The 27,703-nt window shown below is 39.6% G+C and overlaps 2 protein-coding genes across 4 annotated transcripts; one reads left to right on the top strand and one right to left on the bottom strand.

Moving 5' to 3' along the window:
- The first annotated feature begins 94 nt into the window (after nt 1-94).
- sfxn3 (sideroflexin 3) lies at nt 95-10,719 on the top strand. Of its 2 annotated transcripts, none has more exons than XM_062996070.1 (11): nt 95-198; nt 3,459-3,633; nt 5,687-5,857; nt 6,501-6,599; nt 7,495-7,570; nt 8,571-8,656; nt 8,762-8,889; nt 9,231-9,280; nt 9,390-9,439; nt 9,525-9,572; nt 10,309-10,719. In XM_062996070.1, the coding sequence occupies exons 2-11, from the start codon at nt 3,470-3,472 to the stop codon at nt 10,403-10,405; spliced, it is 969 nt and encodes a 322-aa protein (XP_062852140.1). In that variant the 5' UTR covers nt 95-198; nt 3,459-3,469; the 3' UTR covers nt 10,406-10,719. The 2 variants fall into 2 exon arrangements, with proteins under 2 accessions (XP_062852140.1, XP_062852141.1); XM_062996071.1 differs by having other exon boundaries at nt 3,464-3,633.
- Nucleotides 10,720-14,005: 3,286 nt separating this feature from the next.
- selenou1a (selenoprotein U 1a) lies at nt 14,006-26,231 on the bottom strand. 2 transcript variants are annotated; one of them, XM_062995111.1, is made up of 6 exons: nt 26,154-26,231; nt 16,488-16,667; nt 16,280-16,371; nt 16,057-16,197; nt 15,564-15,728; nt 14,006-14,599 (listed from the first exon to the last, which is right to left on the bottom strand). In XM_062995111.1, exons 2-6 carry the CDS (start codon nt 16,624-16,626, stop codon nt 14,504-14,506), a joined length of 633 nt encoding a protein of 210 aa, XP_062851181.1. In that variant the 5' UTR covers nt 16,627-16,667; nt 26,154-26,231; the 3' UTR covers nt 14,006-14,503. The 2 variants fall into 2 exon arrangements, with proteins under 2 accessions (XP_062851181.1, XP_062851180.1); XM_062995110.1 differs by lacking the exon at nt 26,154-26,231 and adding an exon at nt 16,949-17,303.
- Between the last annotated feature and the right edge of the window lie 1,472 nt (nt 26,232-27,703).

Consider the following 27,703-nt stretch of genomic DNA (forward strand, 5'->3'; position numbering starts at 1 on the left):
CCAGTCCAACCAATCAACATGAGTTTCCACACTTCTCTTAGCCAATGAGCGCCCTCCTCTCAATATCACTATTTCTTTCTGTGAGGCACAGAGGTACTGCTACTAAGAGAAATAGGGTGTGATTGAGAGAGAAATACGAGCAGTCTTTCACGTTTCCGGCATTTAAACGAGTATTTGCTGTTTTACGGTTTTATTAAGGTATGGCTGTTTATTAGATCATTAAACTAACGTCTTTGTTATTTGAAATAAAGTGAGGAATTTTTGAAAGTGACATTAGGAACTGCTGATCTGTTTTCTAGTTGTTGGATTTTTTAGCTCTGCTTGTTTAGCTTACTGACCGGAGTAATGTTTTTATTATATATTTGTCTCTTTATTATTTATGTATTATATTTAATCCTGTAATATCGACAGCTCGATATCAACATGGGATGTCCTGCTGTTAGCTAGATGTTAAAGCTATCCGCTAGCCTAGCTAACATTAGCTACCAAGATACTGCCCAATCACAGAAAAACATTTTTGTTTGCTACTTGGAGTGTTTCATGTGTCCTATACTAAATCGAGTGTGCAGAGTTCAAATCTGTAGACGAATTTTGCCTATGACGTCGGGTTCTGAAGTTCTGAAGCTCATACAGTGTTCAAAAGTGCTTCAGGCACTTGCTTTTGCGCTTGTGAGTGTCTGTTGTTGACCGCTGCAGAAACCAGCAGTAGTCGCCCATCATGTTGGGGTTGAAGTGACCTTGATATCTTTTTTCCATGGTGGCAATATCCTGGTGGAATCGTTCCCCGTGTTCATCACTCACATCACCCAAATTTGAAGGGAAAAAATCCATATGAGAATGTAAGAAATGAATTTTGAGTGACATTCGGCAGCCGAGTTGCTGATACGCTGCTAACATGTTGCTCACAAGTTCAGCATGGTTGTCAGCCCGATGGTTGCCAAGAAAGTTTTGCACAACTAGCACAAATGCATCCCAAGCGGCGAGTTCAAGCGTGTTCAGTTTGGATCTGAATGTGTCATCGCGCATTATTTCGCGGATTTCAGGACCAACAAAAATTCCTGCTTTTAGTTTGGCATCCGTTTTGGTTTTTCCAAACTTATCCTTCAGATACTGAAAACCATTTCCATTACGATCCATAGCCACGACAAAGTTTTTCATTAGGCCGAGCTTAATGTGAAGTGGTGGAAGGTACACTTTCAGTGGATCAACCAGTGATGCATGTTGCACATTGTATCGGCCAACAGTGTGATCAACTCTGGATGGCCACTGTTTCACTTTGTAATGATTGCTGTCATCACGACTGTTCCATAGGCACAGAAAGCACATGTGTTTTGTGTACCCCAACTGTAGACCCAACAGGAGTGCCACGACCTTCAGATCACCGCAAATGTTCCAGCTATGATTTGAATAGTTGATCAGCTTCAAGATGTGTTCCATTGAGTCGTATGTCTCTTTCATTCCCGCAGCATAAGCAATAGGAACAGAAGGCTTTTCGTTGCCATTGTGCAGGATACAGCTTTCAGGCTAGCTTTGCCAGAATCTATAAATAATCTCCACTGCTCAGGTACATAGTCGCAATCTAGCTCCAGCATTAGGCCATTCACATCAGTACAGAAACAAATGTCATTTTGCATGACGATCACGAAAGTGTGAAGTTGTGGTACCTTTTTGTAGTAAATTCCATTCCTGTAATCTGGAAGCTAACAATTCAGATTTCTCTTTTGATAAAGACAGGTCTCTCACTAGATCATCTAAATCAGATTGGCTCAGCAAGTGAGGCTTACCATGTTCAGATTCTGGATCATAACATGCGTCAGGAGCAACATCATCCTCATGATCTCCATCAGAACTGTCATTTTCAGAAGCACAAGATGCACTTGGTATTGGTACTGTATTCTCAGCGTCATGTGGCACTGGCTTCAGAGCAGACTCACAATCAGGATAAACCATTTTTGACTTGTTCTTCTTTGAAAATCCAGCAACACTAGTCATGCAGAAATAGCAGTCCGAGTGATGATCTTTCGGTTCCCGTCAAATCATAGGCACAGCAAACGGCATTGCCTTTCTCTTGCCATTGAGCCACTGTGTGAGACCAGCGTAGCACACAGTGCAGCAGATGTGAGGTGCCCAGCTTTGGTCTTGATCTCCAACTTTACACCCGAAATAATACTTGTAACTTAAAATCTCGACGTCCTGCGCGAATTTTGACTTCGGAATCAGCGCACTCGATTTCATGTAAATAGCATGTTTTATTCCAAGTAGCAAAATCTTTGTTTTCCTGTGTAATCAGAGTTTAGATGGGCGCAGTTTCAGGTGGCAAGTTCGGGGCTGGATTTGTTGTTTTTAGGATCCAGTACTGTGCCCGTTAGAAAGTACATGGAACAGTGGTTTCGCCAAAGTTGGGGGGAAGAAAACATCTTACCGACCTTGGCAAGAGACCGCTGTTCCACATAGTGAGAGAAATTGTGAAAGCTTCTTAGCGTGCTCGCGAATTCACTAGTGATTAAGGCAATAATGAAAGTAAAAGAAAAAACTATAATATCATAAATACTATGAATACCTAAACTTCATTATATTATACAATAACAGCTGTATAGAAAAACATTAGCAATTTAGTTTGGGGGAATTTTATTTAGTAACATTGTTTTCAATGCACCATAGTAGTAGTAGTTTTTCTTTTTGTTTATTAAAGTAAGTGCACTATTATAATTATAGTTATGCTGTGAATGATATGGTGTCCATATCGTGGCTGGCTTGATTTCACTGGTAATCTCCATAGCATCATGAAAACAACAAGTGACTCTTATGTGTAGTGACAAAGCCAATAGCTCATCCACAAACAAATATAAATAAGTTATCTAAACAATAAATGCTTTTTGAGGTTAGGTTGTTTACTACAGTTTACTCAGGTGATATGACTCCAGAATGTTAAACAGTTTTATTTCTGTGTTAATTACATTTGCGAAAATCTGGAATTTTATAAAATGCGGCATTGTTATATCTGTATATTTTAACAGCTAGATAAGCATGTTTGGAAACAGAAACTAAGTTTACCATACTAAATGTTCACAAATAAAATAAATAAATGGATTTCACAAGGTGTTGTAAACATTTCTTGAACAATGCGTTCCTTACTAAAGGTTTCTTAGCTTTTTTATTTTTACACCCTTCAGTGTAAACTTTCATAGTTGGAGATTGTAAAAGATATGTATTTCTAACATACTCAAATCAGCCTGTCTGGCATCAACAACCACATCACTCAGATCCTATTTTTACTGTAATGTCTAATGTGAACATGACCCAAAGCTTTTTACCTTTGTACGATTTTATGCAGTGGGTTGTTTCCATGTGACTGGCTGATTAGATCATAGATACGCAGATATATAGGTGTTAAAGTGGCTGGTAAATGTTTTATATAAAAGGGGAGAAACGTTGATCTTATTGTTCTTTGTCATTAGGGCAGAAAAGGATGTCTGGGGATTTGCCACTGAATATCAATATCAAGGAGGCACGATGGGACCAGAGTACATTTATGGGCAGAGCGCAGCATTTCTTCACGGTTACGGACCCAAGAAATGTGCTGCTTTCAAATGAGGTTCTGGAGGATGCCAAAGCCATTGTGGAAGATTACAGGTCAGCAGGGGGTGTTTATGGCTGGATTAATTTACGTAAAGACCTACTGATTATAATCTACTTGGTACTTCGTTATAAGTAGAATCTCACTTAGGTTATATTTTTTTCGTGTGTTTATTTACCTGCTATTGATAGACATTTAAACTATTTTTGTTAGCTGAAAATTATGTTAAAAAAATGTTAAATGAATATATAGTCAGTACAGTACAGCAATACTTGTGTTGACAGAATTTTTTTGCATGCCATGCTAGTTGAAAGTAAAACTGTTTGCAAAAGTCATTATTTGCAAATAAAAAAAATGCATATTTAAATTCCAAATTAAGCTAATTAATAGTGTTTAGATATTGATTTGAATTGTTGTGCCCATTTTCGAAGTAGTGCTAAATGACAGCAATAGAGTACAAATGTGGGTATATCTGACACTACAGTGGGGGAAATAAGTATTTGATCCCCTGCTGATTTTGTAAGTTTACCCCCTTACAAAGACTTGAACAGTCTATAATTTTTATGGAAGGTTTATTTTAACAGAGAGAGACAGAATATCAACAAAAAATCCAGAAAAAAACATTAAATAAAAGTTATAAATTAATTTGTATTTAATTAAGGGAAATAAGTATTTGATCCCCTACCAACCAGCAAGAATTCTGACCCCCACAGACCGGTTATGTGCCCATGAGGCACACAAATTAGTCCTGTCCCTGTATAAAAGACTCCTGTCACAGAATCAGTTTCTTCCATTCAAATCTCTCGACCACCATGGGCAAGACCAAAGAGCTATCAAAGGACGTCAGGGACAAGATTGTAGACCTGCACAAGGCTGGAATGGGCTACAAGACCATCAGCAAGAAGCTTGGTGAGAAAGAGACCACTGTTGGTGCGATAATTCGAAAATGGAAGAAATACAAGATCACAGTCAATCACCCTCACTCTGGAGCTCCATGCAAGATCTCACCTGGTGGGGTAAGAATGATTCTGAGAAAGGTGAGGTCAGTCCAGAATTACACGGGAGGAGCTTGTCAATGATCTCATGGGAGCTGGGAGCAGAGAAATGCTGGATATGACCCCAAGAACACCATCCCCACCGGGCATTTCTTTGCCTCCAAACACGGCGAGTGGAGTTGATGCCAAAGAGCTCAATTTTGGTCTCATCTGACCATATCACATTCTCCCAAGCTTTCTCTGAATCACTCAGGTGTTCATTGGCAAACTTCAGACGGGCCTGTACATGAGCCTTCTTGAGCAAAGGGACTTGGATCTCACTGCAGGATCTCAATCCATTACGGCGAAGTGTGTTACTAATGGCTTTCTTGGTGACTGTGCTCCCAGCTCCCTTGAGATCATTGACAAGCTCCTCCCGTGTAATTCTGGGCTGACCTCACCTTTCTCAGAATCATTCTTACCCCACCAGGTGAGATCTTGCATGGAGCTCCAGAGCGAGGGTGATTGACTGTGATCTTGTATTTCTTCCATTTTCGAATTATCGCACCAGCAGTGGTCTCTTTCTCACCAAGCTTCTTGCTGATGGTCTTGTAGCCCATTCCAGCCTTGTGCAGGTCTACAATCTTGTCCCTGACGTCCTTTGATAGCTCTTTGGTCTTGCCCATGGTGGTCGAGAGATTTGAACGGAAGAAACTGATTCTGTTACAGGAGTCTTTTATACGGGGACAGGACTAATTTGTGTGCCTCATGGGCACATAACCGGTCTGTGGGGGTCAGAATTCTTGCTGGTTGGTAGGGGATCAAATACTTATTTCCCTTAATTAAATACAAATTAATTTATAACCTTTATTTAATGTTTTTTTCTGGATTTTTTGTTGATATTCTGTCTCTCTCTGTTAAAATAAACCTTCCATAAAAATTATAGACTGTTCAAGTCTTTGTAAGGGGGTAAACTTACAAAATCAGCAGGGGATCAAATACTTATTTCCCCACTGTATGTGTGCTTTGCTTTTTAGTCAATGCTGTGAGTGTAATTTGATACTGAAAGTGTCACATGTGTCACATGCTACTGGTCAGGGGTTAAAATAGCTGTCTGATGTGTCCTTCCACACAGAAAGGGTATTGTGAAACCAGGGCTAACAGAAGATCAATTATGGAGGGCCAAATACATCTATGACTCTGCCTTCCATCCGGACACTGGTGAGAAGATGCTGCTGGTTGGTCGAATGTCTGCACAAGTGCCAATGAACATGACCATCACAGGATGCATGCTAACATTCTATAGGTAAGGCCACTGCTTTCAGATCATGTTCTGTAAGTAAAATCACTTAGTAAATGTGTATCCATCAGTTAACCTTGCCTCCTGTTCCTCATGCCATATGGTGAGTTAAGCCTGAATATGCACAATTTAGGACAGCAAGAGGAAGTTAATCTTCATCTGGTCAAAACATAACTCTTTTTTTTTCCTGTAAATCCTCCACAAGCGGGTAATCGTAAGTCATACTTCTCAAAATGTTCAGTTTTGTCATCATTTCCTCTGGTTGCTGAGTTTTTTTTACGCTGGAATCTGGAAGAATGTTTTTTGGTATCATAAACCCATTATAATGTTTAAAATATTACGTGGGTTTTAAAGCTTACACAAGATCAGACATTTAGCAGCATTTTTTAGATCATTAATATTTAATTTTTTTTTATTAGAAAATCACTGAATGTTTGTATAACTGAAGAGGAGGAGTATAAAAGAAAGCCAGTTTATTTACATGTAGCCATTTTTACTGAAAGTGGTAAAGGGCTCTGCAAAGATTTATTTCCTGAAATACAAATAAGTAATACAATTTATTTTTCTTATTTTTGCACATGGATTTATTTTCCTTGTTATTTCTTTCTTTATTCTTTTTTTTTTTTTTTACCTTTTCCCATGTTTTCAGGACAACACCAGCAGTTGTGTTCTGGCAGTGGGTCAACCAGTCCTTCAACGCCATTGTCAACTACACAAACCGCAGTGGAGATGCACCAATGACTGTAAAGTATGGAAACTGTTCTCTTTTTAAAGACATTTTAGCAGGATGTTTCATTGTGGAAGCGAAATAGTTAAGCTTGTTACAGTTTCATAGTTGTTAGGTGTGGTGTTTGGCCTGATTGTATTAACAGCTTTCCACCAGTTCTTGTTATAGCTTGTCATGTCAGCTTTGTGTTTAATACAAGCGTGTTATGGGTTTGATAATTACTTTAATGTCATCACCATATGTGTTGGCAATATTTAGTCTTATTGTTGTATTAATATCAAAATGACTGACCACACAAACTTTGCCGGTTGTCCATTATGAAGAATTCTTGACTATTTAGTCTATAATGGCCATAAAGAAAATCTAAGTGTTCTGTTGTCACTTAATCACGTATTGTTTTTCTGTTAAAGTAAAGAACTGTTGTTCTATAGTGTGGTGTGTCAAATTACATGTACACAGGTATAATGGTGATGTGTAAAGAATGGAATAGAATATAGAACAAGAAGTATCAGTGATCTAGTAAGCAAACAGAGAGAACATTTATTGAGGTTACAAGCAATTACAATAAGTAATACAGTTTAAAGCTTCAACAAAGAACATCTAGTCCTCTTGACAAATGTTCATGTGCACTATTATTCAAACCCCAACCTCTCTTGTAGAATTTCTGTGGAATTTAAATGTGATTACTAAGAAGACCGCTCCACAATATTCCCGGACTGATTACTTAACCAAGCTTTAGTTGACTTGAACTTGTGTTTAAAATTGTTGTCTTGTTGGAAAGTTATGTTACTGTTTAATGAGTATTTGACTTTGCTATGACTTTGTGTGGCAGTGTAAGTTCTGGATGATAAGCTATTTCTCTCTCTTTCGCTCTGTGTGTATGTGTGTGTGTCTGATGTATATTTGCATTTTGCAGTCAGCTTGGAGCAGCCTACGTCAGTGCCACTACGGGAGCCGTAGTCACTGCTCTTGGCCTCAAGTCTCTCACAAAGGTAAATAGTTTTTTACATTACAAAAATAGTTTTAAAGAAAGGTTGGATACAGTGAGGATACCAGCTTTGAGTACCTGCTATTAATGATATAAAAAAAGTATGATTAGTGCATCTCTACTGGTTTCAGCAAGACAATGCTTACATCTGCAAGTGTCAGGGTTATGACATATCAGTATGTAAACACATCCTGGGAAGTGCCTACCTCCCTGTATTACAGAGGGAACACTATAGTCACCTCTATGCACTGTGTAGCCATGTTAAGTTATTCAAGATTCACACTAGTGGAGCTTCTGGTTTTTGGAGGTTTTGGCTTTTTTTTCCTCCTTAGTTTACACGTGACAAATTACAGATTGTACTCGTGACCTCTGTTACAGGCACGTCACCCACGCTGCCCGAAAAGGGCTGCAGGTTAGCACATGAGTCAGTGGAACATTCTTACAGAATCTTATGTTTTTTGCATACAGATGTGGTTTATATGTGTATTTGCCATCTTGTTAAGTCTTAATATGGAATTTATTATGGATTTGGTAGCAAATCTGACAAGTTATGTTCTCCCTATATGCCCACACTAAAATGCAAAAAGAGCATTCATCTTTGGTGGTTAATGCCATGTATTGGCAAAATAGACAAAAAGATGTGTTTTAAAACATGTGTTTTAAAACATAATCATGTAAGTGGGGGTCAAAATATTTTAAAAATATAGTGCACTAGTATGGCTCCAAAAAAGCCATTAAACTATAGACAGTGAACAGCTCAATGGGAAAAGGGGAAGCTGTTTAAAATGTAAATGTGATCATGTTTTGTGCTGTTTTTACTAAATAGTTATTTGCATGAACACTAAGCTAAACAGTAGTTTGGTACTATTACTAGTTGCATTACATGATATATTCTAATGTTTCATTGTTTCAGCTTGCATATTTCAGAATGAAAGTATGATATTGTAGCTTCTAAAATAATGTCCTGTACTTCATGTATTAATAAAAATCTGATGTGTCTCCAGCGTCTGCCAGCTATAATTGGCCGGTTCGTTCCATTTGCTGCAGTGGCAGCGGCAAACTGCATCAACATTCCCTTCATGAGACAACGGTGGGTATGCAAACAGAAAGCAAAATTATTTTATCCATAAACAGTCATTATTTACATTTGCAGCAAATGAGAAGATCGCTCATTCTTCATTTTGATTCCTCTCAGAGAACTGAAGTATGGTATTCCAATCACTGATGAGGAGGGCAATCGCCTGGGAGAGTCCACCAATGCTGCTCAGAAGGCTATTGTTCAGGTGGTGGTGTCCCGAATTGGCATGGCAGTGCCAGCCATGGGTAAGGCATGAAATATTTTTAGTATTTGAACGGCTTTATGCTATCATTTAGTTATCACCCTTTTTTGGCAATTGCAAGGGACTGCATTAGGCTCCACTGGATGAACATCCAAAACTGGATGAATATCCTCCAAGTGTGGTGGTTGAGTAACATTTGCTAGGGGTTGGAATATAGAAGTATGCTTTTTGGGACACTGAAATTGATGATGATAATTAATGTACTGTAAGCCACCCTAATAACTCATTGTAAGCCCAGTTATAAGAAACAGCAAACAAGAGAAAACTCTCATTGTTTTTATTTGTTTGTTTGGAGTGCAACCGTTGTTTTTATTCTCTTTACAGCTATTCCTCCAGTTATCATGAATGCCTTAGAGAAAAAAGCCTTCATGAAGGTAAAGTCATAACCCTTATGTGTCTTGCTGGAATTTCTATAATCATTAATCCTTACCAAATACACCTGCATAGCAAAGTATATCTGCTCACTCACCTCTCTTTTCCCAGCGTTTCCCTGTGCTTAATGCCCCGGTACAGGTTGGCCTTGTAGGACTGTGGTAAGTTTCACTGGCAATGATTTTTTCACTGTACACAAACATATGCTTCAATCACCTAATAAATACTTCTGTGCTTCTCTTATAGCCTGGTGTTTGCAACTCCTTTGTGCTGTGCCTTGTTTCCACAGAAGAGGTAAGAATTTGTTTCAGCTCTGTTCTTGAGATGTTGAAGAAATTCGTGGGTCAGTACTTCTGCACTGTAGCGAAGCATTTGTTGCTTTACATTTATAGCAATTCTTACCAGAGTGAACATCACAAAAGATCAGTGAAAGTCTGAATGATAGCTTTAATGTCATACTTTATTAATGTTTATTTTTTCTTATTTAAGTTTGGATTTACTTAGTCATGTTTTTACTGCTGCTTTTTACAGTTGCTCAAACGTAATGCACTATCTGGGGTGTAAAAAGATCCTGTAGTCTGTTTGATGTTTAGGCTGTATGATTTCATGAAGAGATTTTGGCTTAAAACTAAATGGAAAAGGAAGACAATAAGCATTGTTTCATTTTTATGAGCCTATTACATTGAATGCCTCTGGTTAGAGTCTGTAAGGAGCTTAGCATGTTTGGTCCCTCCATATCCCAGACCAAAATTAGGCAGATGATGTAAGAAAAATATTTTTTAAAATTAGCCCAGACATTGGCTGGCCATGATAAAATAAGGAGGATAAAACTGCACCAAATCAGGTATGTGAACCAAAACGATCCACTAGAATCTGTCCGCTTGGTCTGTGACATTAAACTGTTTGGGTCAGTCAGGTAGTTGCTTGCACTCAACGCTTTAAGTGTGTGTTTGTGTGTTTGTGTGTTTGTGTGTTTGTGTGTGTGTGTTTGTGTGTGTGTGTGTGTGTGTGTGTGTGTGTGTGTGTGTAGTTCTTTGAAGCTGAGCAGCCTGGAGCCTGAGCTGCAGGAGAGGATACGTGAGAGCAGCCCTCACACAACCACAGTTTATTTCAACAAGGGACTGTAGGAAGCTTTATTTGCACTTATTGTACTCTGCTTTAATGAAGTGTAGTGGTCACAATTTCAGTGGAAAGTATATTTTTTGTTCCATTTGTTTAAAAAGAAATCTGTTTATGCTTTGATGTGTGTGATGTAAAACCCACACCTTTGCTTAAGGTAATATGCAATCCTACCAGAATATATCTTTCTTATATCTTATATCGATAGTGTAAAACCTGATTTGCCTGGTTTAAAGTGAGATGAGTACTTTGATGTTGAGGGTATGTTTGTAGAATATAACCCTAAAAATATCCCCTTTGTCTATTTAGCTTATATCAGTGTGTAGAGTCCCACAATATATTGTTTCAATGAAATTGTATTTATCAATATTTATTGCAAGTATTTATTTGCAAAAATATTTAGGATGTGTGTTGGTTAGTGTATTCAAAACTGAATTCAATCTAACTTTCAATCCTAAACATCTCTAACCTGGTATTGTTGGATTTATTACAGCTTTAAGGTTTAAATAATTTCACCCTTTTTGCTCCTGGATGTGCAATCAAAGTGCACTTAATCCTGCAGCCCTTATTACTGACCTTACACTCCAATTAATGGAAAAGTAAACATCAGTATAGACATACAGCCATTAAGCACTTCTGAAACCTAAGGTAGATTATTTGCTGGTTATGTTTGGAGGCCAAACCAAGTCAGTGCCTGTATTTAAGCCCACTGTGAGTTTCAGTCGAGTTAATTGGTGCACTTGTGCATTTAAACATTACAATGCTTGTGAGTATATTATGAATACTGCTTAATACTATGTTTGTGTGGTGCTTAAAATTGTCTAGTTAGCTTGGGAGGACATCTGTTGGGAAGAAAACTTTTAAAATACCAGCGTTCTAGTTGTAACACTAGGGTACAAAGTACAGTTTGCATTTTTACAACTGTTTCGGTTGTATTTATTTTTTTATTGTTAGTTGAATTATTGTTCTATCACAACACATCCAGTCCACCAAATACTGTTCATTACAACATCCAGTCCACTAAATACTGTTCATTACAACATCCAGTCCACCAAATACTGTTCATTACAACATCCAGTCCACCAAATACTGTTTATTACAACATCCAGTCCACTAAATACTGTTCATTACAACATCCAGTCCACTAAATACTGTTCATTACAACATCCAGTCCACTAAATACTGTTCATTACAACATCCAGTCCACTAAATACTGTTCATTACAACATCCAGTCCACTAAATACTGTTCATTACAACATCCAGTCCACTAAATACTGTTCATTACAACATCCAGTCCACTAAATACTGTTTATTACAACATCCAGTCCACTAAATACTGTTCATTACAACATCCAGTCCACTAAATACTGTTCATTACAACATCCAGTCCACTAAATACTGTTCATTAATAGTTCTTAGCAAATGATGCTCTTTGTACTTTTAAATAGTGTACCTAAACAAATACATACCGAGTTATCACTTTTACATTTTTATGTAGACAGATATAAGTATCCACCTGGATAGTTGCTCCTTGTGCTTATTAAGTAGTTTTAGTCATTCATTATGCTAAAATGATAATGTACCTTTTATATTTATATATATATACGGAGTATAATCATGTACCAAAAATACCATGGTCTGTGTAGATCTGTGAACTGCATATAAAGGCCACTGTGTCTGGAATTCCTGTCAGTAGTTTGAGCAAAATATGATCAAATCTGTATTTCCAAAAAGTATTGTAATGAATTGATAATGTGTTTTGTGAACCGTTTGTATTTTGCAATGTTTCTTTTGGTCCTACCACTTAGACCACATTGTTATGTAAATGGTTGTTAGAACCCTGCTGTTCATGTCCACAGTGAGGCAGTAGAAGTACTTTTATACATGCACACTAATCCGGCTTAAAATGAGCACATTGTTTTTCTTTTTATGGAACTGATGTTCTACCTATTATGCAAACGTGAGCTTTTTCCTTTAAATCAGAACGGACAACCACCTTCATCTGATTAGTTACAAAACTAACGTTACAAGCACAATAGCCATAAGGACCTGTGTATCGTAAGAAGTGCTATTTGAAGTTGTGGTATATTAAAGCAGTTTAGCAAAATGCACAAGATCAATCAGATCATTCAACCACATATTTCATTTGGCACAGTTTTTACATCAGATATCCTTTCTGACACGACCCTATTTGTCCTGGCTTGGGACCAGCACTAAAAGTGCACTGATGTGTGCCCCCCCTCCCCATATAGCTAGACTCACATAATGCCATATGTTTTCTGTATTTGTGAACCCAACCCTAAAATTGAACACCTGGAACTCAGGCACTGCTTTACCAGCAACATGTCGCTTAACCATCACACCATACATTTATGCAATGTTTAGTACTGACTAGAATGTTACAAAGTGGGTAATTTCTGAAACATAACCTTCAGTCACTATGTGAATGTACTGTAAGCAAATCATGATATGGAACGAAGTATGTTACAAATAAAGTTTTAGCACAAGTTTGCAATAAATCGTGTGTTTTTGTTATTATAAAATAAATAGTAAGATGTATTTTATCTGTGTATTTTAACTTAAATTTTCATACTTGATATTGCAGTTGTTTGGGGGTTTTATTTAAAAATGTGTTATGTTTAAATTATAAGCCACGCCATTCTGTAAAGTATATGTTATCAATATAACTAGTAGCCTAAAAATTTAACTAGTTTTGAACTGGTCCTAGTCAAAATGTTAATAGTATGTCTGCATGTAAATCTATAAGTGTAGTATGAAAAAATAAAGTTTGAACATTTTCGTACACATAATTTGGCGGGTCATGTCCAGAATTATACAAAGCATATTACAAACTGGCCACTTAACACTATGGCAATGTTTCTTATTTACTGTTAAAATCTGCACGTCTTTGGAACTTTAACAGATTATTCACATAAGCTGTTCAGATCATTTTAACCATATTGGCATTTAATATCAAAGTCACCTTTGAGCATTAATGACCTTTAAATGATTAAGGTTTAAATAAATGTCATTTAGACCATACTTTTTTCCAATAAATTAACTTAGTGTTGTGATACTGTTTGTTCAATCTGTAGTAATGCATATACTGTATCTAGACTCATTTAATATATTAAAGTATTAAATATTTTAAGCAATTAATGTAATCTCACAAATCACAAGTTAAGACTTAAACTGTGCATGCAGTCTTTGCATGAATTATATTAGGCTATTCCTTTAAGCCATGACTACAGGACATGGCAACATTTTTCTGATTCACTAAAACTAACTAGTATAGTAACTAAACTACATAGGGTCTAATGGTAAGGCAGGTTCAAGTAGTTTTGCAATCGATAAGTACTGACTGAAAAATAAACAATGAATAATGAAACAGCTCAATAAGACAAGATCTGGACAACCAGTGTATACCAGTCACTTAAAAATGTGGATGGTAAAAGAAGATGAGCACTAAATACTTTAGTATTAATCTGTATCTGCAAACCATTCGAAGCTTTAAGATACTTTATATTTAAGAACTTATTACCCACTGTGCACTTCCTGCTCAATGAGACAGGATTCTTCTCAGTAGGAAAAATGTAACTACAAAACAAAGTGTGTAAGAGTTTTAATCTAAAGTATCAATCAATCATACAAAGAACAAAGAAACAACAACACAATTTGTTCAGCTGTTAGTTTACTGCATCACTTGCTTTAGAGTCATTAGTTGTCCACTAACTGGAAACTAGTGGGCAGGTAAATGTGTTAGGTTTCCAGTCTGCTCACTCACTAGAGAGTTTAAAGTCAGACCATCATAAAAACACAAAAACCAAGTCACCAGCAGCCAGTCAGTGAAACCACATCGAGTGAAGAACAGCAACAACAATGAACTATAAAGGACCTGAAAATGAGAACTGTAAACATGTTGTGCCAAACAGTAATTCTAATGTCACTTTACCTTCACAGCATAGAAATGAGGTGTGACGTAGAAATGCTTGTTCTAGTACTTCTATTAAATACTGGTTGTATGATAATTGTAACCATCTATTAGTATTTTGTTCCATCTTGCTCATCTTACATTTCATCTCTCAATAATCACATAAAAATATATTTATTTCTCTATGACAATTTTCTTAGCTGCTTCCAAAACAGACTCAGTGCTGGCAATGTCTCCAAACTCCTTCTCCCGATGTTCAAGTAGGATCCCCTAAAAAAAGGCAGGAAATTAAGCAGTTAGAGCTGAATGTACATACTACAGTAAAACAATGTATCCACTCTAATTTCTTAAAGCTTTTCTCTTGAAATGTTTATGGTCATTAGGTTTGTGTGGACAGTTAGACAGAGAATGCCTATACTTCTCATACATTCATATACACACATACAGTACAATTATTTTTCTGCATATTCCAGCTTGTTTGGGTCAGAACACAGGGTCAGTCATTGCACGGCACCTCTGAAGCTAAGAAAATTAAGGGTCTTGCTCAAGGGTTCAACAGTGGCAGTATGGCAGATACGGGATTTAACCCCACAACTGACAGTTTTGCAACCAAACCCTGACTGATACTTGTCCAGGACTTTGTCCCAGACTTGTTTAAGACTGCAGCTTCTAGTCATCATTATTTTGCGTATGTTCTGAAACAAACTCCTCTGTAACAAACTCTATTTGGCCATTAATGACCAGTTTAGATAGATGATAAAATGCGATTTCCACACAGGTACACACTATCCAACTAATTACCCGTGATATCTGCCGAAAAACTGTTGCACCAGAACTAATTTCAGGGGTTCACAGAAATCAGGGTGAACTGTTGTTTCTTCAACATAATGTCCTTTTTTATATAGATTTACAACAGTCCCAATATAGGTCAAATCTTTACATCTCTCACTTATACCATACCAGTATGTGAAAATGAAAGTCTGTATTCTCCTACTTTGCCATTATGGCAGACAGGCAAGCAAACGCAAACAGCTTATTAACTCTGTGGTAGCAAAAATCACACAGAAACAAGCTGAATTTCAGTATCTGTATAATATATAAAAAACTTTAAATAATAGAATCTGAACCATCTACCAAGAAAAGTTTCCCATTTAAAATGTATGTTTTCATTCAGAGCAACTTTATAATACTTATAGAATATTGTGGTGAGGTGGAAATATTTCAAAGCATTCACCTGCTTGCCAGATCCAATGACAAACACTCCACCCAGGACAAAGCCTTCTCCATTCATGTTGCCTGTGTAACCAGACTTCCAGCCTCTTATGAAGTTCTGCCAAACTCCAAGACGAATGAATCCAAGACCACCCATTTTCCTCTGGACTGGACCATAGAACACTTGCTGTAATTAGATACATAAATATAAATACAGCCACTCTTCAGCACCTACAAGACAATAGTAAACAGTGTCTAAAATGTGTGGCTGCAAACCCCCCACACCCAACCTCAAAAGTGAGTGTTTTGAGTGTCAGGTTCACATTGCACATAGCCCTGACCCTTACTAAACACCTTTGAGATTAACAAAATGTTGGTCTTCACTTCCAACATTAGTCCATGACCCCACATATGATCTTTAGACTGAATGAGCAAACATTCCGAAATCTTGGAAAATTGAGCATGAACTGTAGACAGTGATATAAGTAGAGGAACACAAAAACAGGTTTCCTAACCCTCTCATCCAGGAAGACATCTCCAGCAAAGTATGCTCTAAAATCCTGAACCTCTGTACCCATGTTCTCTTTGACCACAGCGTACAAAGGAACCCCGAGCTTGTCCAGCTGGGGCTTCAGAGAGGACAGCCTATTGGCCTCCTGCATGGACACAAGGACAAATTAGCAATAAGCAAGCAAATCTTTAAAAGGGCTAAAATAAAGCAAAATGATTTACAATTACCTCTCTGCACAAAAATCATCCAGGCCTTCGTACAGCCATGATCACTGCACCAGACTTCTGCCACAGAGCTGCAGCTTTAAATGACTTCTCATCTAAATGCATACAAATGAAAATAAAAACACATCAGAACAGTGAAAGTGATCAAGTAAAATAACGTGTAAGATTATTAAATAACAGTAATATGTGGATAGAGAATAATTAATTTTACCTCCTGCAATGGTTTTTAGATCAGCATTCCCCAGATACTCCAGACTGGCAACCTCAGGCATGGTTATAAAAAAGTCTGTGTTGGCAAGAATTATGCCAGCAATTGCAGCACCCATGGCTCCAAAGCCGAGTGTCCACATGCTGAAAGCAAGAGTTTTCCCCTCCAAGGTGGGTAACTCTCCTGCAGAAAGATGCCAGATTATGACTTGTTTACATAATGTATTAATAAATGTATTAATAGATTATTAATACATTTTTAAAAAAGTTAAATAATTCAAAAGTAGTTAATTTTTCCTAAATAAAGAGATGCAGTCAACCTTAGCAATTTTTATAAACTCTAAAGCAATTCTTACATTTAATCAGCCTGATTTAAGCATCACTTCTGAACTCTTACACCACAAGCTAATTTAGACTACACTACTATAGCATGCAGAAGAAGGCTGTAGAGCAGGGTGATAGTACCTTCTGATTTACAGATGGTGGGCTGGCTGCTCTGGTGCTTCCCAGATAGCTGCTGATTTGTTGAAAATGTCTGACGGCTGTGACTAATGAACTGTGAGTTCAAGCATGACCTGTATTTTATCAAATCAAATGCCTCATTCTTCGGGTGGAGTTTCTTCATTAAAACTTGAGGTTTTTGATAAGAGGCTATGCCTAGTCGCCAGTGGTGAATTAAGGTTGCCGTACTGCAGACTTGTTTCCTAACTGCATTATTTACATGGTAGGTAGAGTTTCTTCCAACCAACAGTGATAAATATTTGGGTTGTACTTGTAAAAAAGCCATTGCAGCATCCAAACTGTTTATCAAACTATTACTTGCCAGTTAATAACCATCTCTGGAAAGGAAAGAAAAATCCCTCTTAAGATCAGTTATTTTAAAACTAATAACATTTAACGCAAGCAGCACACAATTACCAACCACTTTATTGGTAGCACCTGTCCACCTGCTTATATAATCACCTTCGATATCAGCTAGATACAGGGGTTGGGCAATGAAACTGAAACACCTGTCATTTTAGTGTGGGAGGTTTCATGGCTAAATTGGACCAGTCTGGTGGCCAATCTTCATTAATTGCACATTGCACCAGTAAGAGCAGAGTGTGAAGGTTCAATTAGCAGGGTAAGAGCACAGTTTTGCTCAAAATATTGCAATGCACACAACATTATGGGTGACATACCAGAGTTCAAAAGAGGACAAATTGTTGGTGCACGTCTTGCTGGCGCATCTGTGACCAAGACAGCAAGTCTTTGTGATGTATCAAGAGCCACGGTATCCAGAGCCACGGTATCCAGGGTAATGTCAGCATACCACCAAGAAGGACAAACCACATCCAACAGGATTAACTGTGGACGCAAGAGGAAGCTGTCTGAAAGGGATGTTCGGGTGCTAACCCGGATTGTATCCAAAAAACATAAAACCACGGCTGCCCAAATCACGGCAGAATTAAATGTGCACCTCAACTCTCCTGTTTCCACCAGAACTGTCCGTCGGGAGCTCCACAGGGTCAATATACACGGCCGGGCTGCTATAGCCAAACCTTTGGTCACTCCTTTGGTTTCAATGGTGCAAGGAGCGCAAATCTTGGGCTGTGGACAATGTGAAACATGTATTGTTCTCTGATGAGTCCACCTTTACTTTTTTCCCCACATCCGGGAGAGTTACGGTGTGGAGAAGCCCCAAAGAAGCGTACCACCCAGACTGTTGCATGCCCAGAGTGAAGCATGGGGGTGGATCAGTGATGGTTTGGGCTGCCATATCATGGCATTCCCTTGGCCCAATACTTGTGCTAGATGGGCGCGTCACTGCCAAGGACTACCGAACCATTCTGGAGGACCATGTGCATCCAATGGTTCAAACATTGTATCCTGAAGGCGGTGCCGTGTATCAAGATGACAATGCACCAATACACACAGCAAGACTGGTGAAAGATTGGTTTGATGAACATGAAAGTGAAGTTGAACATCTCCCATGGCCTGCACAGTCACCAGATCTAAATATTATTGAGCCACTTTGGGGTGTTTTGGAGAAGCGAGTCAGGAAACGTTTTCCTCCACCAGCATCACGTAGTGACCTGGCCACTATCCTGCAAGAAGAATGGCTTAAAATCCCTCTGACCACTGTGCAGGACTTGTATATGTCATTTCCAAGACAAATTGACGCTGTATTGGCCGCAAAAGGAGGCCCTACACCATACTAATAAATTATTGTGGTCTAAAACCAGGTGTTTCAGTTTCATTGTCCAACCCCTGTATATGGCAGCAATGCAATCCAAAAAAACATGACGGGTACGGGTCAAGAGCATCATTTAATGTGCACTTTAAATGTTAGAATGGGGAAAATGTGATCTGTCTGAACATGACATAGTTGTTGGTGACTGACTGGCTGAGCTGAAAATGTCAAAAAATGCTAATGCTCTGGGATCTTTATGCACATGGTCTCTAATGCCTAGTTCACACTACACGATTTTTGCTCTGATTTTCGCTCAGCGATTGGTCGGCGCTAGATTTGCCGGCTCGGTTGCAACTCTGCGTTCCCTCGGCGATCAAAACTCGGCTCTCAATCACTATGTGTGAACTACTAAACAACTCGATCCGAGCGGCTCGACCAAAGAAAGATATCTAGCTTGTCAAATATCTGGATCTGTGTTGCCCAACTGGCAATGAGTGTTATGTAAACTAAACAGCCAATGAGAACGCAAGATACGGGGTGAGGGGAAACGCAGGGGAGGAGTTGTAAAAAGGTGGGACAGGGGCATAATATAGTTTATATCAGAATACATCGGCACACACACATTTTACAGTAGGTCTGACCTTATCGTTCTCTACAAAACATAACACCAACGTTGTATTGCAAAAAATATTTATTAACCTCCAACTCGCTATAGAACAAGCTATGCTGTTTATATTGTCCTACTTGTTTTTACGCTGCACATCAGCACACAAACTTTGATCGCTCGCTGCATTTTTGGACGTGGTATCATTAAACCTTTCGTCACTTCTTGCGTTTGTTTTCGTGACAAAATGTAGTTTGGGAGACCAGACAGACTCGCCTGCGATTCCAGTTGGTGATAGATCATGTAGTGTGAAACCCCCTATCACCGTTCAGTCATGTAGTGTGAAAGCCACACCAACCTGAAAGACTCCCGATTACAAGAGATCTAGTTGTGTAGTGTGAACTGTACAGCGACCTGACGACTTGGAAAGTAGTGTAGTGTGAACTTGGCATAAAGTGTACATGAAATGATGCAAAACAACAACCAAAAATGTTTTTGAAGTTTTGGAATATAAGTAATCCATGCCACAAACGGACATCAGGACATCAGGATACATACCAAGTGTCGAACTTGTCCAGACATTTTTGCCTTTTTATGATTAGTGACATGCTTATGCATCAGTAATTCTGACTAATACTGAACCGATCATACATTTGTAGATTTGAATCAGTTTACTTTACAGTCATAATGTTGGCCAAAAATGGGGTAGTGGAGGTTCACTGGGCACAAAGAGATTGACCCTAGACAACGTGTGTATTTGTGTGTTTACGTACATATGTATGTATGTATGTATGTGTGTAACATATGCATATATATATGCACCACTGCATGTACAGTGGGGCCAAAAAGTATTTAGTCAGCCACTGATTGTGCAGGTTCTCCTACTTAAAAAGATGAGAGAGGTCTGTAATTTTCATCATCAGGTACACTTCAACTATGAGAGACAAAATGAGGGAAAAAAAATCCAGGAAATCACATTGTAGGATTTTTAAAGAATTTATTTGTAAATTATGGTGGAAAATAAGTATTTGGTCAATAACAAAAGTTCAACTCAATACTTTGTAACATAACCTTTGTTGGCAATGACAGAGGTGAAACGTTTCCTGTAAGTCTTCACCAGGTTTGCACACACTGTAGCTGGTATTTTGGCCCATTCCTCCATGCAGATCTCCTCTAGAGCAGTGATGTTTTGGGGCTGTCGCTGGGCAACACGGACTCCACAAATTTTCTATGGGGTTGAGGTCTGGAGACTGGCTAGGCCACTCCAGGACCTTCAAATGCTTTTTACGGAGCCACTCCTTCGTTGCCCGAGCGGTGTGTTTGGGATCATTGTCATGCTGGAAGACCCAGCCACGTTCCATCTTCAATGCTCTCACTGATGGAAGGAGGTTTTGGCTTAAAATCTCACGATACATGGCCCCGTTCATTCTTCCCTTAACACGGATCAGTCGTCCTGTCCCCTTTGCAGAAAAACAGCCCCAAAGCATGATGTTTCCACCCCCATGCTTCACAGTAGGTATGGTGTTCTTGGGTTCTTCTTCTTCCTCCAAACACGACAAGTTGAGTTTTTACCAAAAAGTTCCATTTTGGTTTCATCTGACCACATGATATTCTCCCAATCCTCTTCTGGATCATCCATAAGCTCTCTGGCAAACTTCAGACAGGCCTGGACATGTACTGGCTTAAGCAGGGGGACACGCCTGGCACTGCAGGATTTGAATCCCTCTCGGCGTAGTGTGTATACTGATGGTAGCCTTTGTTACTTTGGTCCCAGCTCTCTGCAGGTCATTCATCATTTTTGCTCACCGTTCTCATGATCATTTTGACCCCACGGGATGAGATCTTGACCCCAAGGGAGATTATCAATGGTCTTGTATGTCTTCCATTTTCTTACAATTGTTCCCACAGTTGATTTATTCACACCAACCTGCTTGCCTATTGTAGATTCACTCTTCCCAGCCTGGTGCAGGTCTACAGTTTTCTTCCTGGTGTCTTTCGACAGCTCTTTGGTCTTGGCCATGGTTGAGTTTGGAGTCTGACTGTTTGAGGCTGTGGACAGGTGTCTTTTATACAAATAACGAGGTCAAACAGGTGCCATTAATACAGGTAACAAGTGGAGGACAGAAGAGCTTCTTAAAGAATAAGTTACAGGTCTGTGAGAGCCAGAAATCTTGCTTGTTTGTTATTGACCAAATACTTATTTTCCACCATCATTTACAAATAAATTCTTTAAAAATCCTACAATGTGATTTCCTGGATTTTTTTTTCTCATTTTGTCTCTCATAGTTCAAGTGTACCTATGATAAAAATTACAGACCTCTCTCATCTTTCTAAGTAGGAGAACTTGCACAATCAGTGGCTGACTAAATACTTTTTGACCCCACTGTATATATATATATATATATATATATATATATATATATATATATATATATATGATCCTGATCAAAATCTTAAGACCATTTAAAAAATTGCAAGAATTCGCATTTTGCACTATTAGATCTTAAGAAGGTTCTAAGTAGAGCTTCACAATGCTAAAAGAAGAAATGGGCGCAAGAGACAAAAACTTTTGAGCAGCCAATTTATTGACAACTGCATTTGCACTCAAACATGCTTTTTTCAGCTGATCAAAAGTTTAAGACCACAGCCTTTAAAAGCCAAAATCTGCGCAAACATTTGGATTCCATGTCATTTTCTGTCAAGTATTCACACTGTTAAGACCTCCTGATGGCAAATGCAAAAAAGCCCACTGACTTTGAACGTGGTAGGATTGTTGAGCTGCATAAGCAAGGCCTCTAACAACGTGCCATCGCTGCTGAGGTTGGACGCAGTAAGACAGTCATTTTGCATTTATTAAAAGATCCTGAGGGTTATGGAACAAAAAAGTCAAGTGGTAGACCCAAAAACATTTCACCGGCGCTGAGCCGCAGGATCCGATTGGCTGTCCGTCAAGACACGGTACGATCCTTGACCCAAATTAAGGCCATTACTGGTGCTGACTGCAGCTCAATAACCATCAGACGGCATCTGCGAGGGAAGGGCTTCAGAAACAAAAAACATCTTCAAAGGCCATGTCTCCTTCAACGCCACAAAATTGCCCGTTTGGACTTTGCAAGGGAGCACCAAACATGGGACATTAAAAGGTGGAAGACAGTTTTATTCTCTGACGAGAAAAATTTTTACCTTGACGGTCCTGATGGCTTCCAACGTTACTGGCATGACAAGGAGATCCCACATGAGATGTTTTCTACGCAGCACAGTGGGGGGGGCACCATCATGATTTGGGGTGCTTTTTCCTTCAATGGAACAATGGAGCTTCAGGTTGTGCAGGGGCGTCAAACAGCAGCTGGCTATGTGGAGATGTTGCAGCGGGCATCCCTCATGACTGAGGGCCCTCGTCTGTGTGGTGATGACTGGGTTTTTCAACAGGACAATGCTGCAGTACAAAGGACTTCTTCCAGGAGAATAACGTCACTCTTTTCGACCATCCTGCGTGTTCCCCTGATTTAAATCCGATTGAGAACATTTGGGGATGGATGGCAAGGGAAGTTTACAAAAATTGACATCAGTTCCAGACAGTGGATGCCCTTCGTGAAGCCATCTTCAACACTTGGAGCAACGTTCCCACTAGCCTCCTGGAAACACTTCAAGCATGCCTAAATAAAGCAATAAGCCACGTTACTGTGATTTTAGCACAGGGAATGACGTGCTAAAATCATAGCAGTAATGCACGGTCTCGAGTGGCTTATTGCTTTTATAAAACGGCGGTCAACATAAAATATAATAAATGTAATAAATGTATAATAAATAAATGTATGTGTTTAAACTTACAATAAAGCATTCTTCCGCGACGCAAGGTAGTTCGATTAACAGTGTTGCTAGGCAACATGAGGGTGAACATAACATTAACTTTTTCTTTTCAGTGGCGTATTAATATGGAATGATGTGAGGTGGTCATAGGTGTGTGTTTATCGGGGATTTTACAACGGCTTTGAACGCGGCTCAGCCAATCAGATTTTAGGACTGGAACTATCCATTTTATAACGATTGTTTGAAGTGATCAACAAGAATTTTGGAGCTACTCATTACTGAGTCCTTTTTTTGACACTTTGATTTCTGTTTTGAGGGGGTTTTCGGGTTTTTTTGAGCTATGGTCTTAAACTTTTGATCAGCTGATGAACAGCCTATTTCAGTTAAATTGTTGTTTTCAATAAATTGCCTGCTCAAAATCTTTTGTCTCTTGCTCCCATTTCTTCTTTTAGCATTGTGAAGCTCTACTTAGAACCTTCTTAAGATCTAATAGTGCAAAATGCAAATTCTTGCAATTTTTTAACTGGTCTTAAGATTTTGATCAGGGGTATATATATGTATTTATACAACAGTTAGTTCCGACCTTACAATCTGATTGGTTGAGAAGCGTTCTAACCGTGCTGATATTCGTGATAACAGCACGGTCTTTTCACACCACAATGGTATTACTCCGCTGACGCGTTGCCATTAACGACAAGCTTCATGCACACAAACGCGCACGCAGGCAACACAGCCTTTTTTTCCCCGATCGCGTTTTAAATCCGTTATCTGATATACAATCTAGCGCACTGTGTAGGGAACATAACCAATTGTCTAATTCACTATGTAGTGCACTATGTAGGGAACATATATCCATGATCTGATACACAATCTAGTGCACTATGTAGGGAACATTAATGTGTTTGTAACGCGAACAGTTAGTTAAGCCCTAGTAGTTCTGTTTTCATCCATAGCCTTTGGTGTGTGCGAGAGGTTTTTTTTATTTCTTTTTTTCCCTTCGGAGGTTCTTGCTTTCTTCGTCTTGTTGTTCTTACCTCCCTGAAACGAGTTTTTGCAACTTGGAATGTCTGCTTTGTAGTGTTAAACTTTATATTCGTTGTGGAACTACTTTTTGGCGGAAGGTATTGTCAATATTAAAGCATATTTAATATGAAATTCAGGGCTTCTTTGATTTATTTTCTTTCTTTATTTTGTAAAAACTGTTGTATAAAAGCAATAGAACACTTGAGGTCGTGTGTTATCGCGAACCTTCGGTTCGTGCCTGCGACCAAATCACAGCCGTGATGTTATTCGCGATAACACACTCCCTCTCGTGTTCTATTGCTTAAGTATATGTATGTATATACAGGGGTTGGACAAAATAACTGAAACACCTGTCATTTTAGTGTGGGAGGTTTCATGGCTAAATTGGACCAGTCTGGTGGCCAATCTTCATTAATTGCACATTGCACCAGTAAGAGCAGAGTGTGAAGGTTCAATTAGCAGGGTAAGAGCACAGTTTTGCTCAAAATATTGCAATGCACACAACATTATGGGTGACATACCAGAGTTCAAAAGAGGACAAATTGTTGGTGCACGTCTTGCTGGCGCATCTGTGACCAAGACAGCAAGTCTTTGTGATGTATCAAGAGCCACGGTATCCAGGGTAATGTCAGCATACCACCAAGAAGGACAAACCTCATCCAACAGGATTAACTGTGGACGCAAGAGGAAGCTGTCTGAAAGGGATGTTCGGGTGCTAACCCGGATTGTATCCAAAAAACATAAAACCACGGCTGCCCAAATCACGGCAGAATTAAATGTGCACCTCGACTCTCCTGTTTCCACCAGAACTGTCCGTCGGGAGCTCCACAGGGTCAATATACACGGCCGGGCTGCTATAGCCAAACCTTTGGTCACTCGTGCCAATGCCAAACGTCGGTTTCAATGGTGCAAGGAGCGCAAATCTTGGGCTGTGGACAATGTGAAACATGTATTGTTCTCTGATGAGTCCACCTTTACTGTTTTCCCCACATCCGGGAGAGTTACGGTGTGGAGAAGCCCCAAAGAAGCGTACCACCCAGACTGTTGCATGCCCAGAGTGAAGCATGGGGGTGGATCAGTGATGGTTTGGGCTGCCATATCATGGCATTCCCTTGGCCCAATACTTGTGCTAGATGGGCGCGTCACTGCCAAGGACTACCGAACCATTCTGGAGGACCATGTGCATCCAATGGCGGTGCCGTGTATCAGGATGACAATGCACCAATACACACAGCAAGACTGGTGAAAGATTGGTTTGATGAACATGAAAGTGAAGTTGAACATCTCCCATGGCCTGCACAGTCACCAGATCTAAATATTATTGAGCCACTTTGGGGTGTTTTGGAGAAGCGAGTCAGGAAACGTTTTCCTCCACCAGCATCACGTAGTGACCTGGCCACTATCCTGCAAGAAGAATGGCTTAAAATCCCTCTGACCACTGTGCAGGACTTGTATATGTCATTTCCAAGACGAATTGACGCTGTATTGGCCGCAAAAGGAGGCCCTACACCATACTAATAAATTATTGTGGTCTAAAACCAGGTGTTTCAGTTATTTTGTCCAGCCCCTGTATATGTATGTATGTATGTATAAAGAGAGAACTTGTTTTTAAGTATCGCGCGTAGTATCCAGAAACCAAATGGCTAAATGAAAGAAGTGCACGTCATCATGACATTGTTATGCTAGCCTCGTTCCTGCACTCTTGTCTCTACACACACTGTTAATAAACTCACACGATTCCACACCCATACACCTGACTTCTCTTCTACAGCACTTAATCCAGCTTACCTAAACTAATAATGATTGCTAAACAGCCTAAGAAAAGCGTAACGTGTAACGTGTACGGTCGAACAAAAAGACATTTCCAGTGTTCTAAATCTAATCTTACCAAACTTGTTTTTCAAACGTTCGTTAGCTAAACTAGCTCGAGAACTTCAAACAGGTGAAGCGTTCGAGTTTAAAGTGGTAATGTTACAACGAACCTAAACGGGACAAGGTCTCAACTTATTAATGCATTTATATTTCCATTACAAACATGTGATGCTGCACAATAAACTCACTCAAATGTCGCGTTTGTGAAGAATCAATCCACCGATTCTCTGCAGTTATTCATCTAAGGTTAAGTAATTGTGCAGAAGGCATTGCTTGTAGAATGAAGAAACATACACAGGGCTGATCATATGCCAGGCTAAACTAATCGCACAGACCAGACTGGTTACTGGCAGGGGGCAGCATTTGGCCCAGCAGTGGCTGTGTGATGATCATGATCATGACCTAAACCGGTGGATCCCAAGGGGGGGAACAGGAGGGCAAATGAATGAAGAATTTTTTTAGCACTGCTAGCGATGAATGCTGTTGTTTCACAGTTAAAAAAAAAATTATAATGAATATTACTTGTAATAATGCCACTGTGAAGACGATTTGTCACCTTGCTTTCTTTAATAAGAAGTATTTATTTATTAGGATTTTAATGTTATGATTTACATTTTCAGCATTTAGCAGATGCTTTTATCCAAAGCGACTTACTGTATAAATACATCTGCAGATGCATATGGACACATCATCAGTGATGTTCCTGGAATCACTGGGTGTTTCGGGTTTTTCAACATCATACACCCTCCTCCAGGTGACCCAGCCGGGGTTGATCAGACCCCAGCTTGCGTCCAGAAGGCCTACTAGCTACCACGAGTCCATGGTTCTCCTCTCTTGAGCCACAGCCATCTTGAGGCCCTCTCTGCCGCTTCGGTGGTGTTGCGGATGGCTCTCTTCTTCCGCACTCCCTCGATGCCTAAACTACTTAAGGCTCTGACCAAGGAACGGGCCGCAAATCCTCTGCATCCAACCTCCACTGGGAGGCACCTCGCTCTCCATCCAGCCTGCTGACAGTCGCTGAGCAGTCCCGCATACTTGGAAAGCTTCCTCTCAGATGCTTCTTCCAAGCAATCTTTCCATGGGACTGTCAGCTCCAGCAGCACAGCTTGGTTTGTCTATTCAGACATGAGGACAATGTCTGGTCGAAGGGTGGTAACAGCAATGTGGCTGGGGAACTTCAGCTGTCGTTCGAGGTCCACCAACAGCTGCCAGTCTCCTGCAGAAGTCAAGATGCCTGCCGGTGATCTTTTGACCAGGGCTGCCTGCTCCCCAGCTCTAACGAAGGCCATGGTTTTCTTGGAGGGACGAAACTGCTTTGCCCACACAAGTCCAGTGCTGATGGCTTCCGTGATGGGCTTAAGGACTTGGTCATGCCTCCATCGGTATCGTCCTTCTCCAAGTGCCATCGTACAGCAGCTGAGGATGTGCTCTAGGATACCTCTCTTAGAACACAAAGGACACGCTGGTGTTTCTGCTATACCCATGTGTGCAGGTTAGATGGGCTTGGAAGCACATCATACACCGCTTCAATGAGGAACTTAATGCGGTGAGGCTCGGCTTTCCAAATCTCAGTTCATTACAGTACTGTGACAACAGTGGTAGTGGTGAGGCTTGAACCGGCAACCTTCTCATTACTAGACCAGCACCTTAACCACTAGGCTACAACTGCCCCAATTTGGTTAAAATTTGGTTACACACTTTGGTTACATTCATGACAGAAACGGTAGTTATTCGTTAT

The sequence above is a fragment of the Trichomycterus rosablanca genome, chromosome 5, assembly GCF_030014385.1.
Source record: "Trichomycterus rosablanca isolate fTriRos1 chromosome 5, fTriRos1.hap1, whole genome shotgun sequence".
In the NCBI taxonomy this organism is placed as follows: domain Eukaryota; kingdom Metazoa; phylum Chordata; class Actinopteri; order Siluriformes; family Trichomycteridae; genus Trichomycterus; species Trichomycterus rosablanca.

Excerpts from the sequence above, each read along its gene's own strand:
- sfxn3 (XM_062996070.1), top strand. The coding sequence starts at position 3,470 with ATGTCTGGGGATTTGCCACTGAATATCAATATCAAGGAGGCACGATGG. Across the intron at positions 3,634-5,686 it reads GCCATTGTGGAAGATTACAG|AAAGGGTATTGTGAAACCAG; the intron begins GTCAGCAGGGGG and ends CCTTCCACACAG. Across the intron at positions 6,600-7,494 it reads GATGCACCAATGACTGTAAA|TCAGCTTGGAGCAGCCTACG; the intron begins GTATGGAAACTG and ends TGCATTTTGCAG.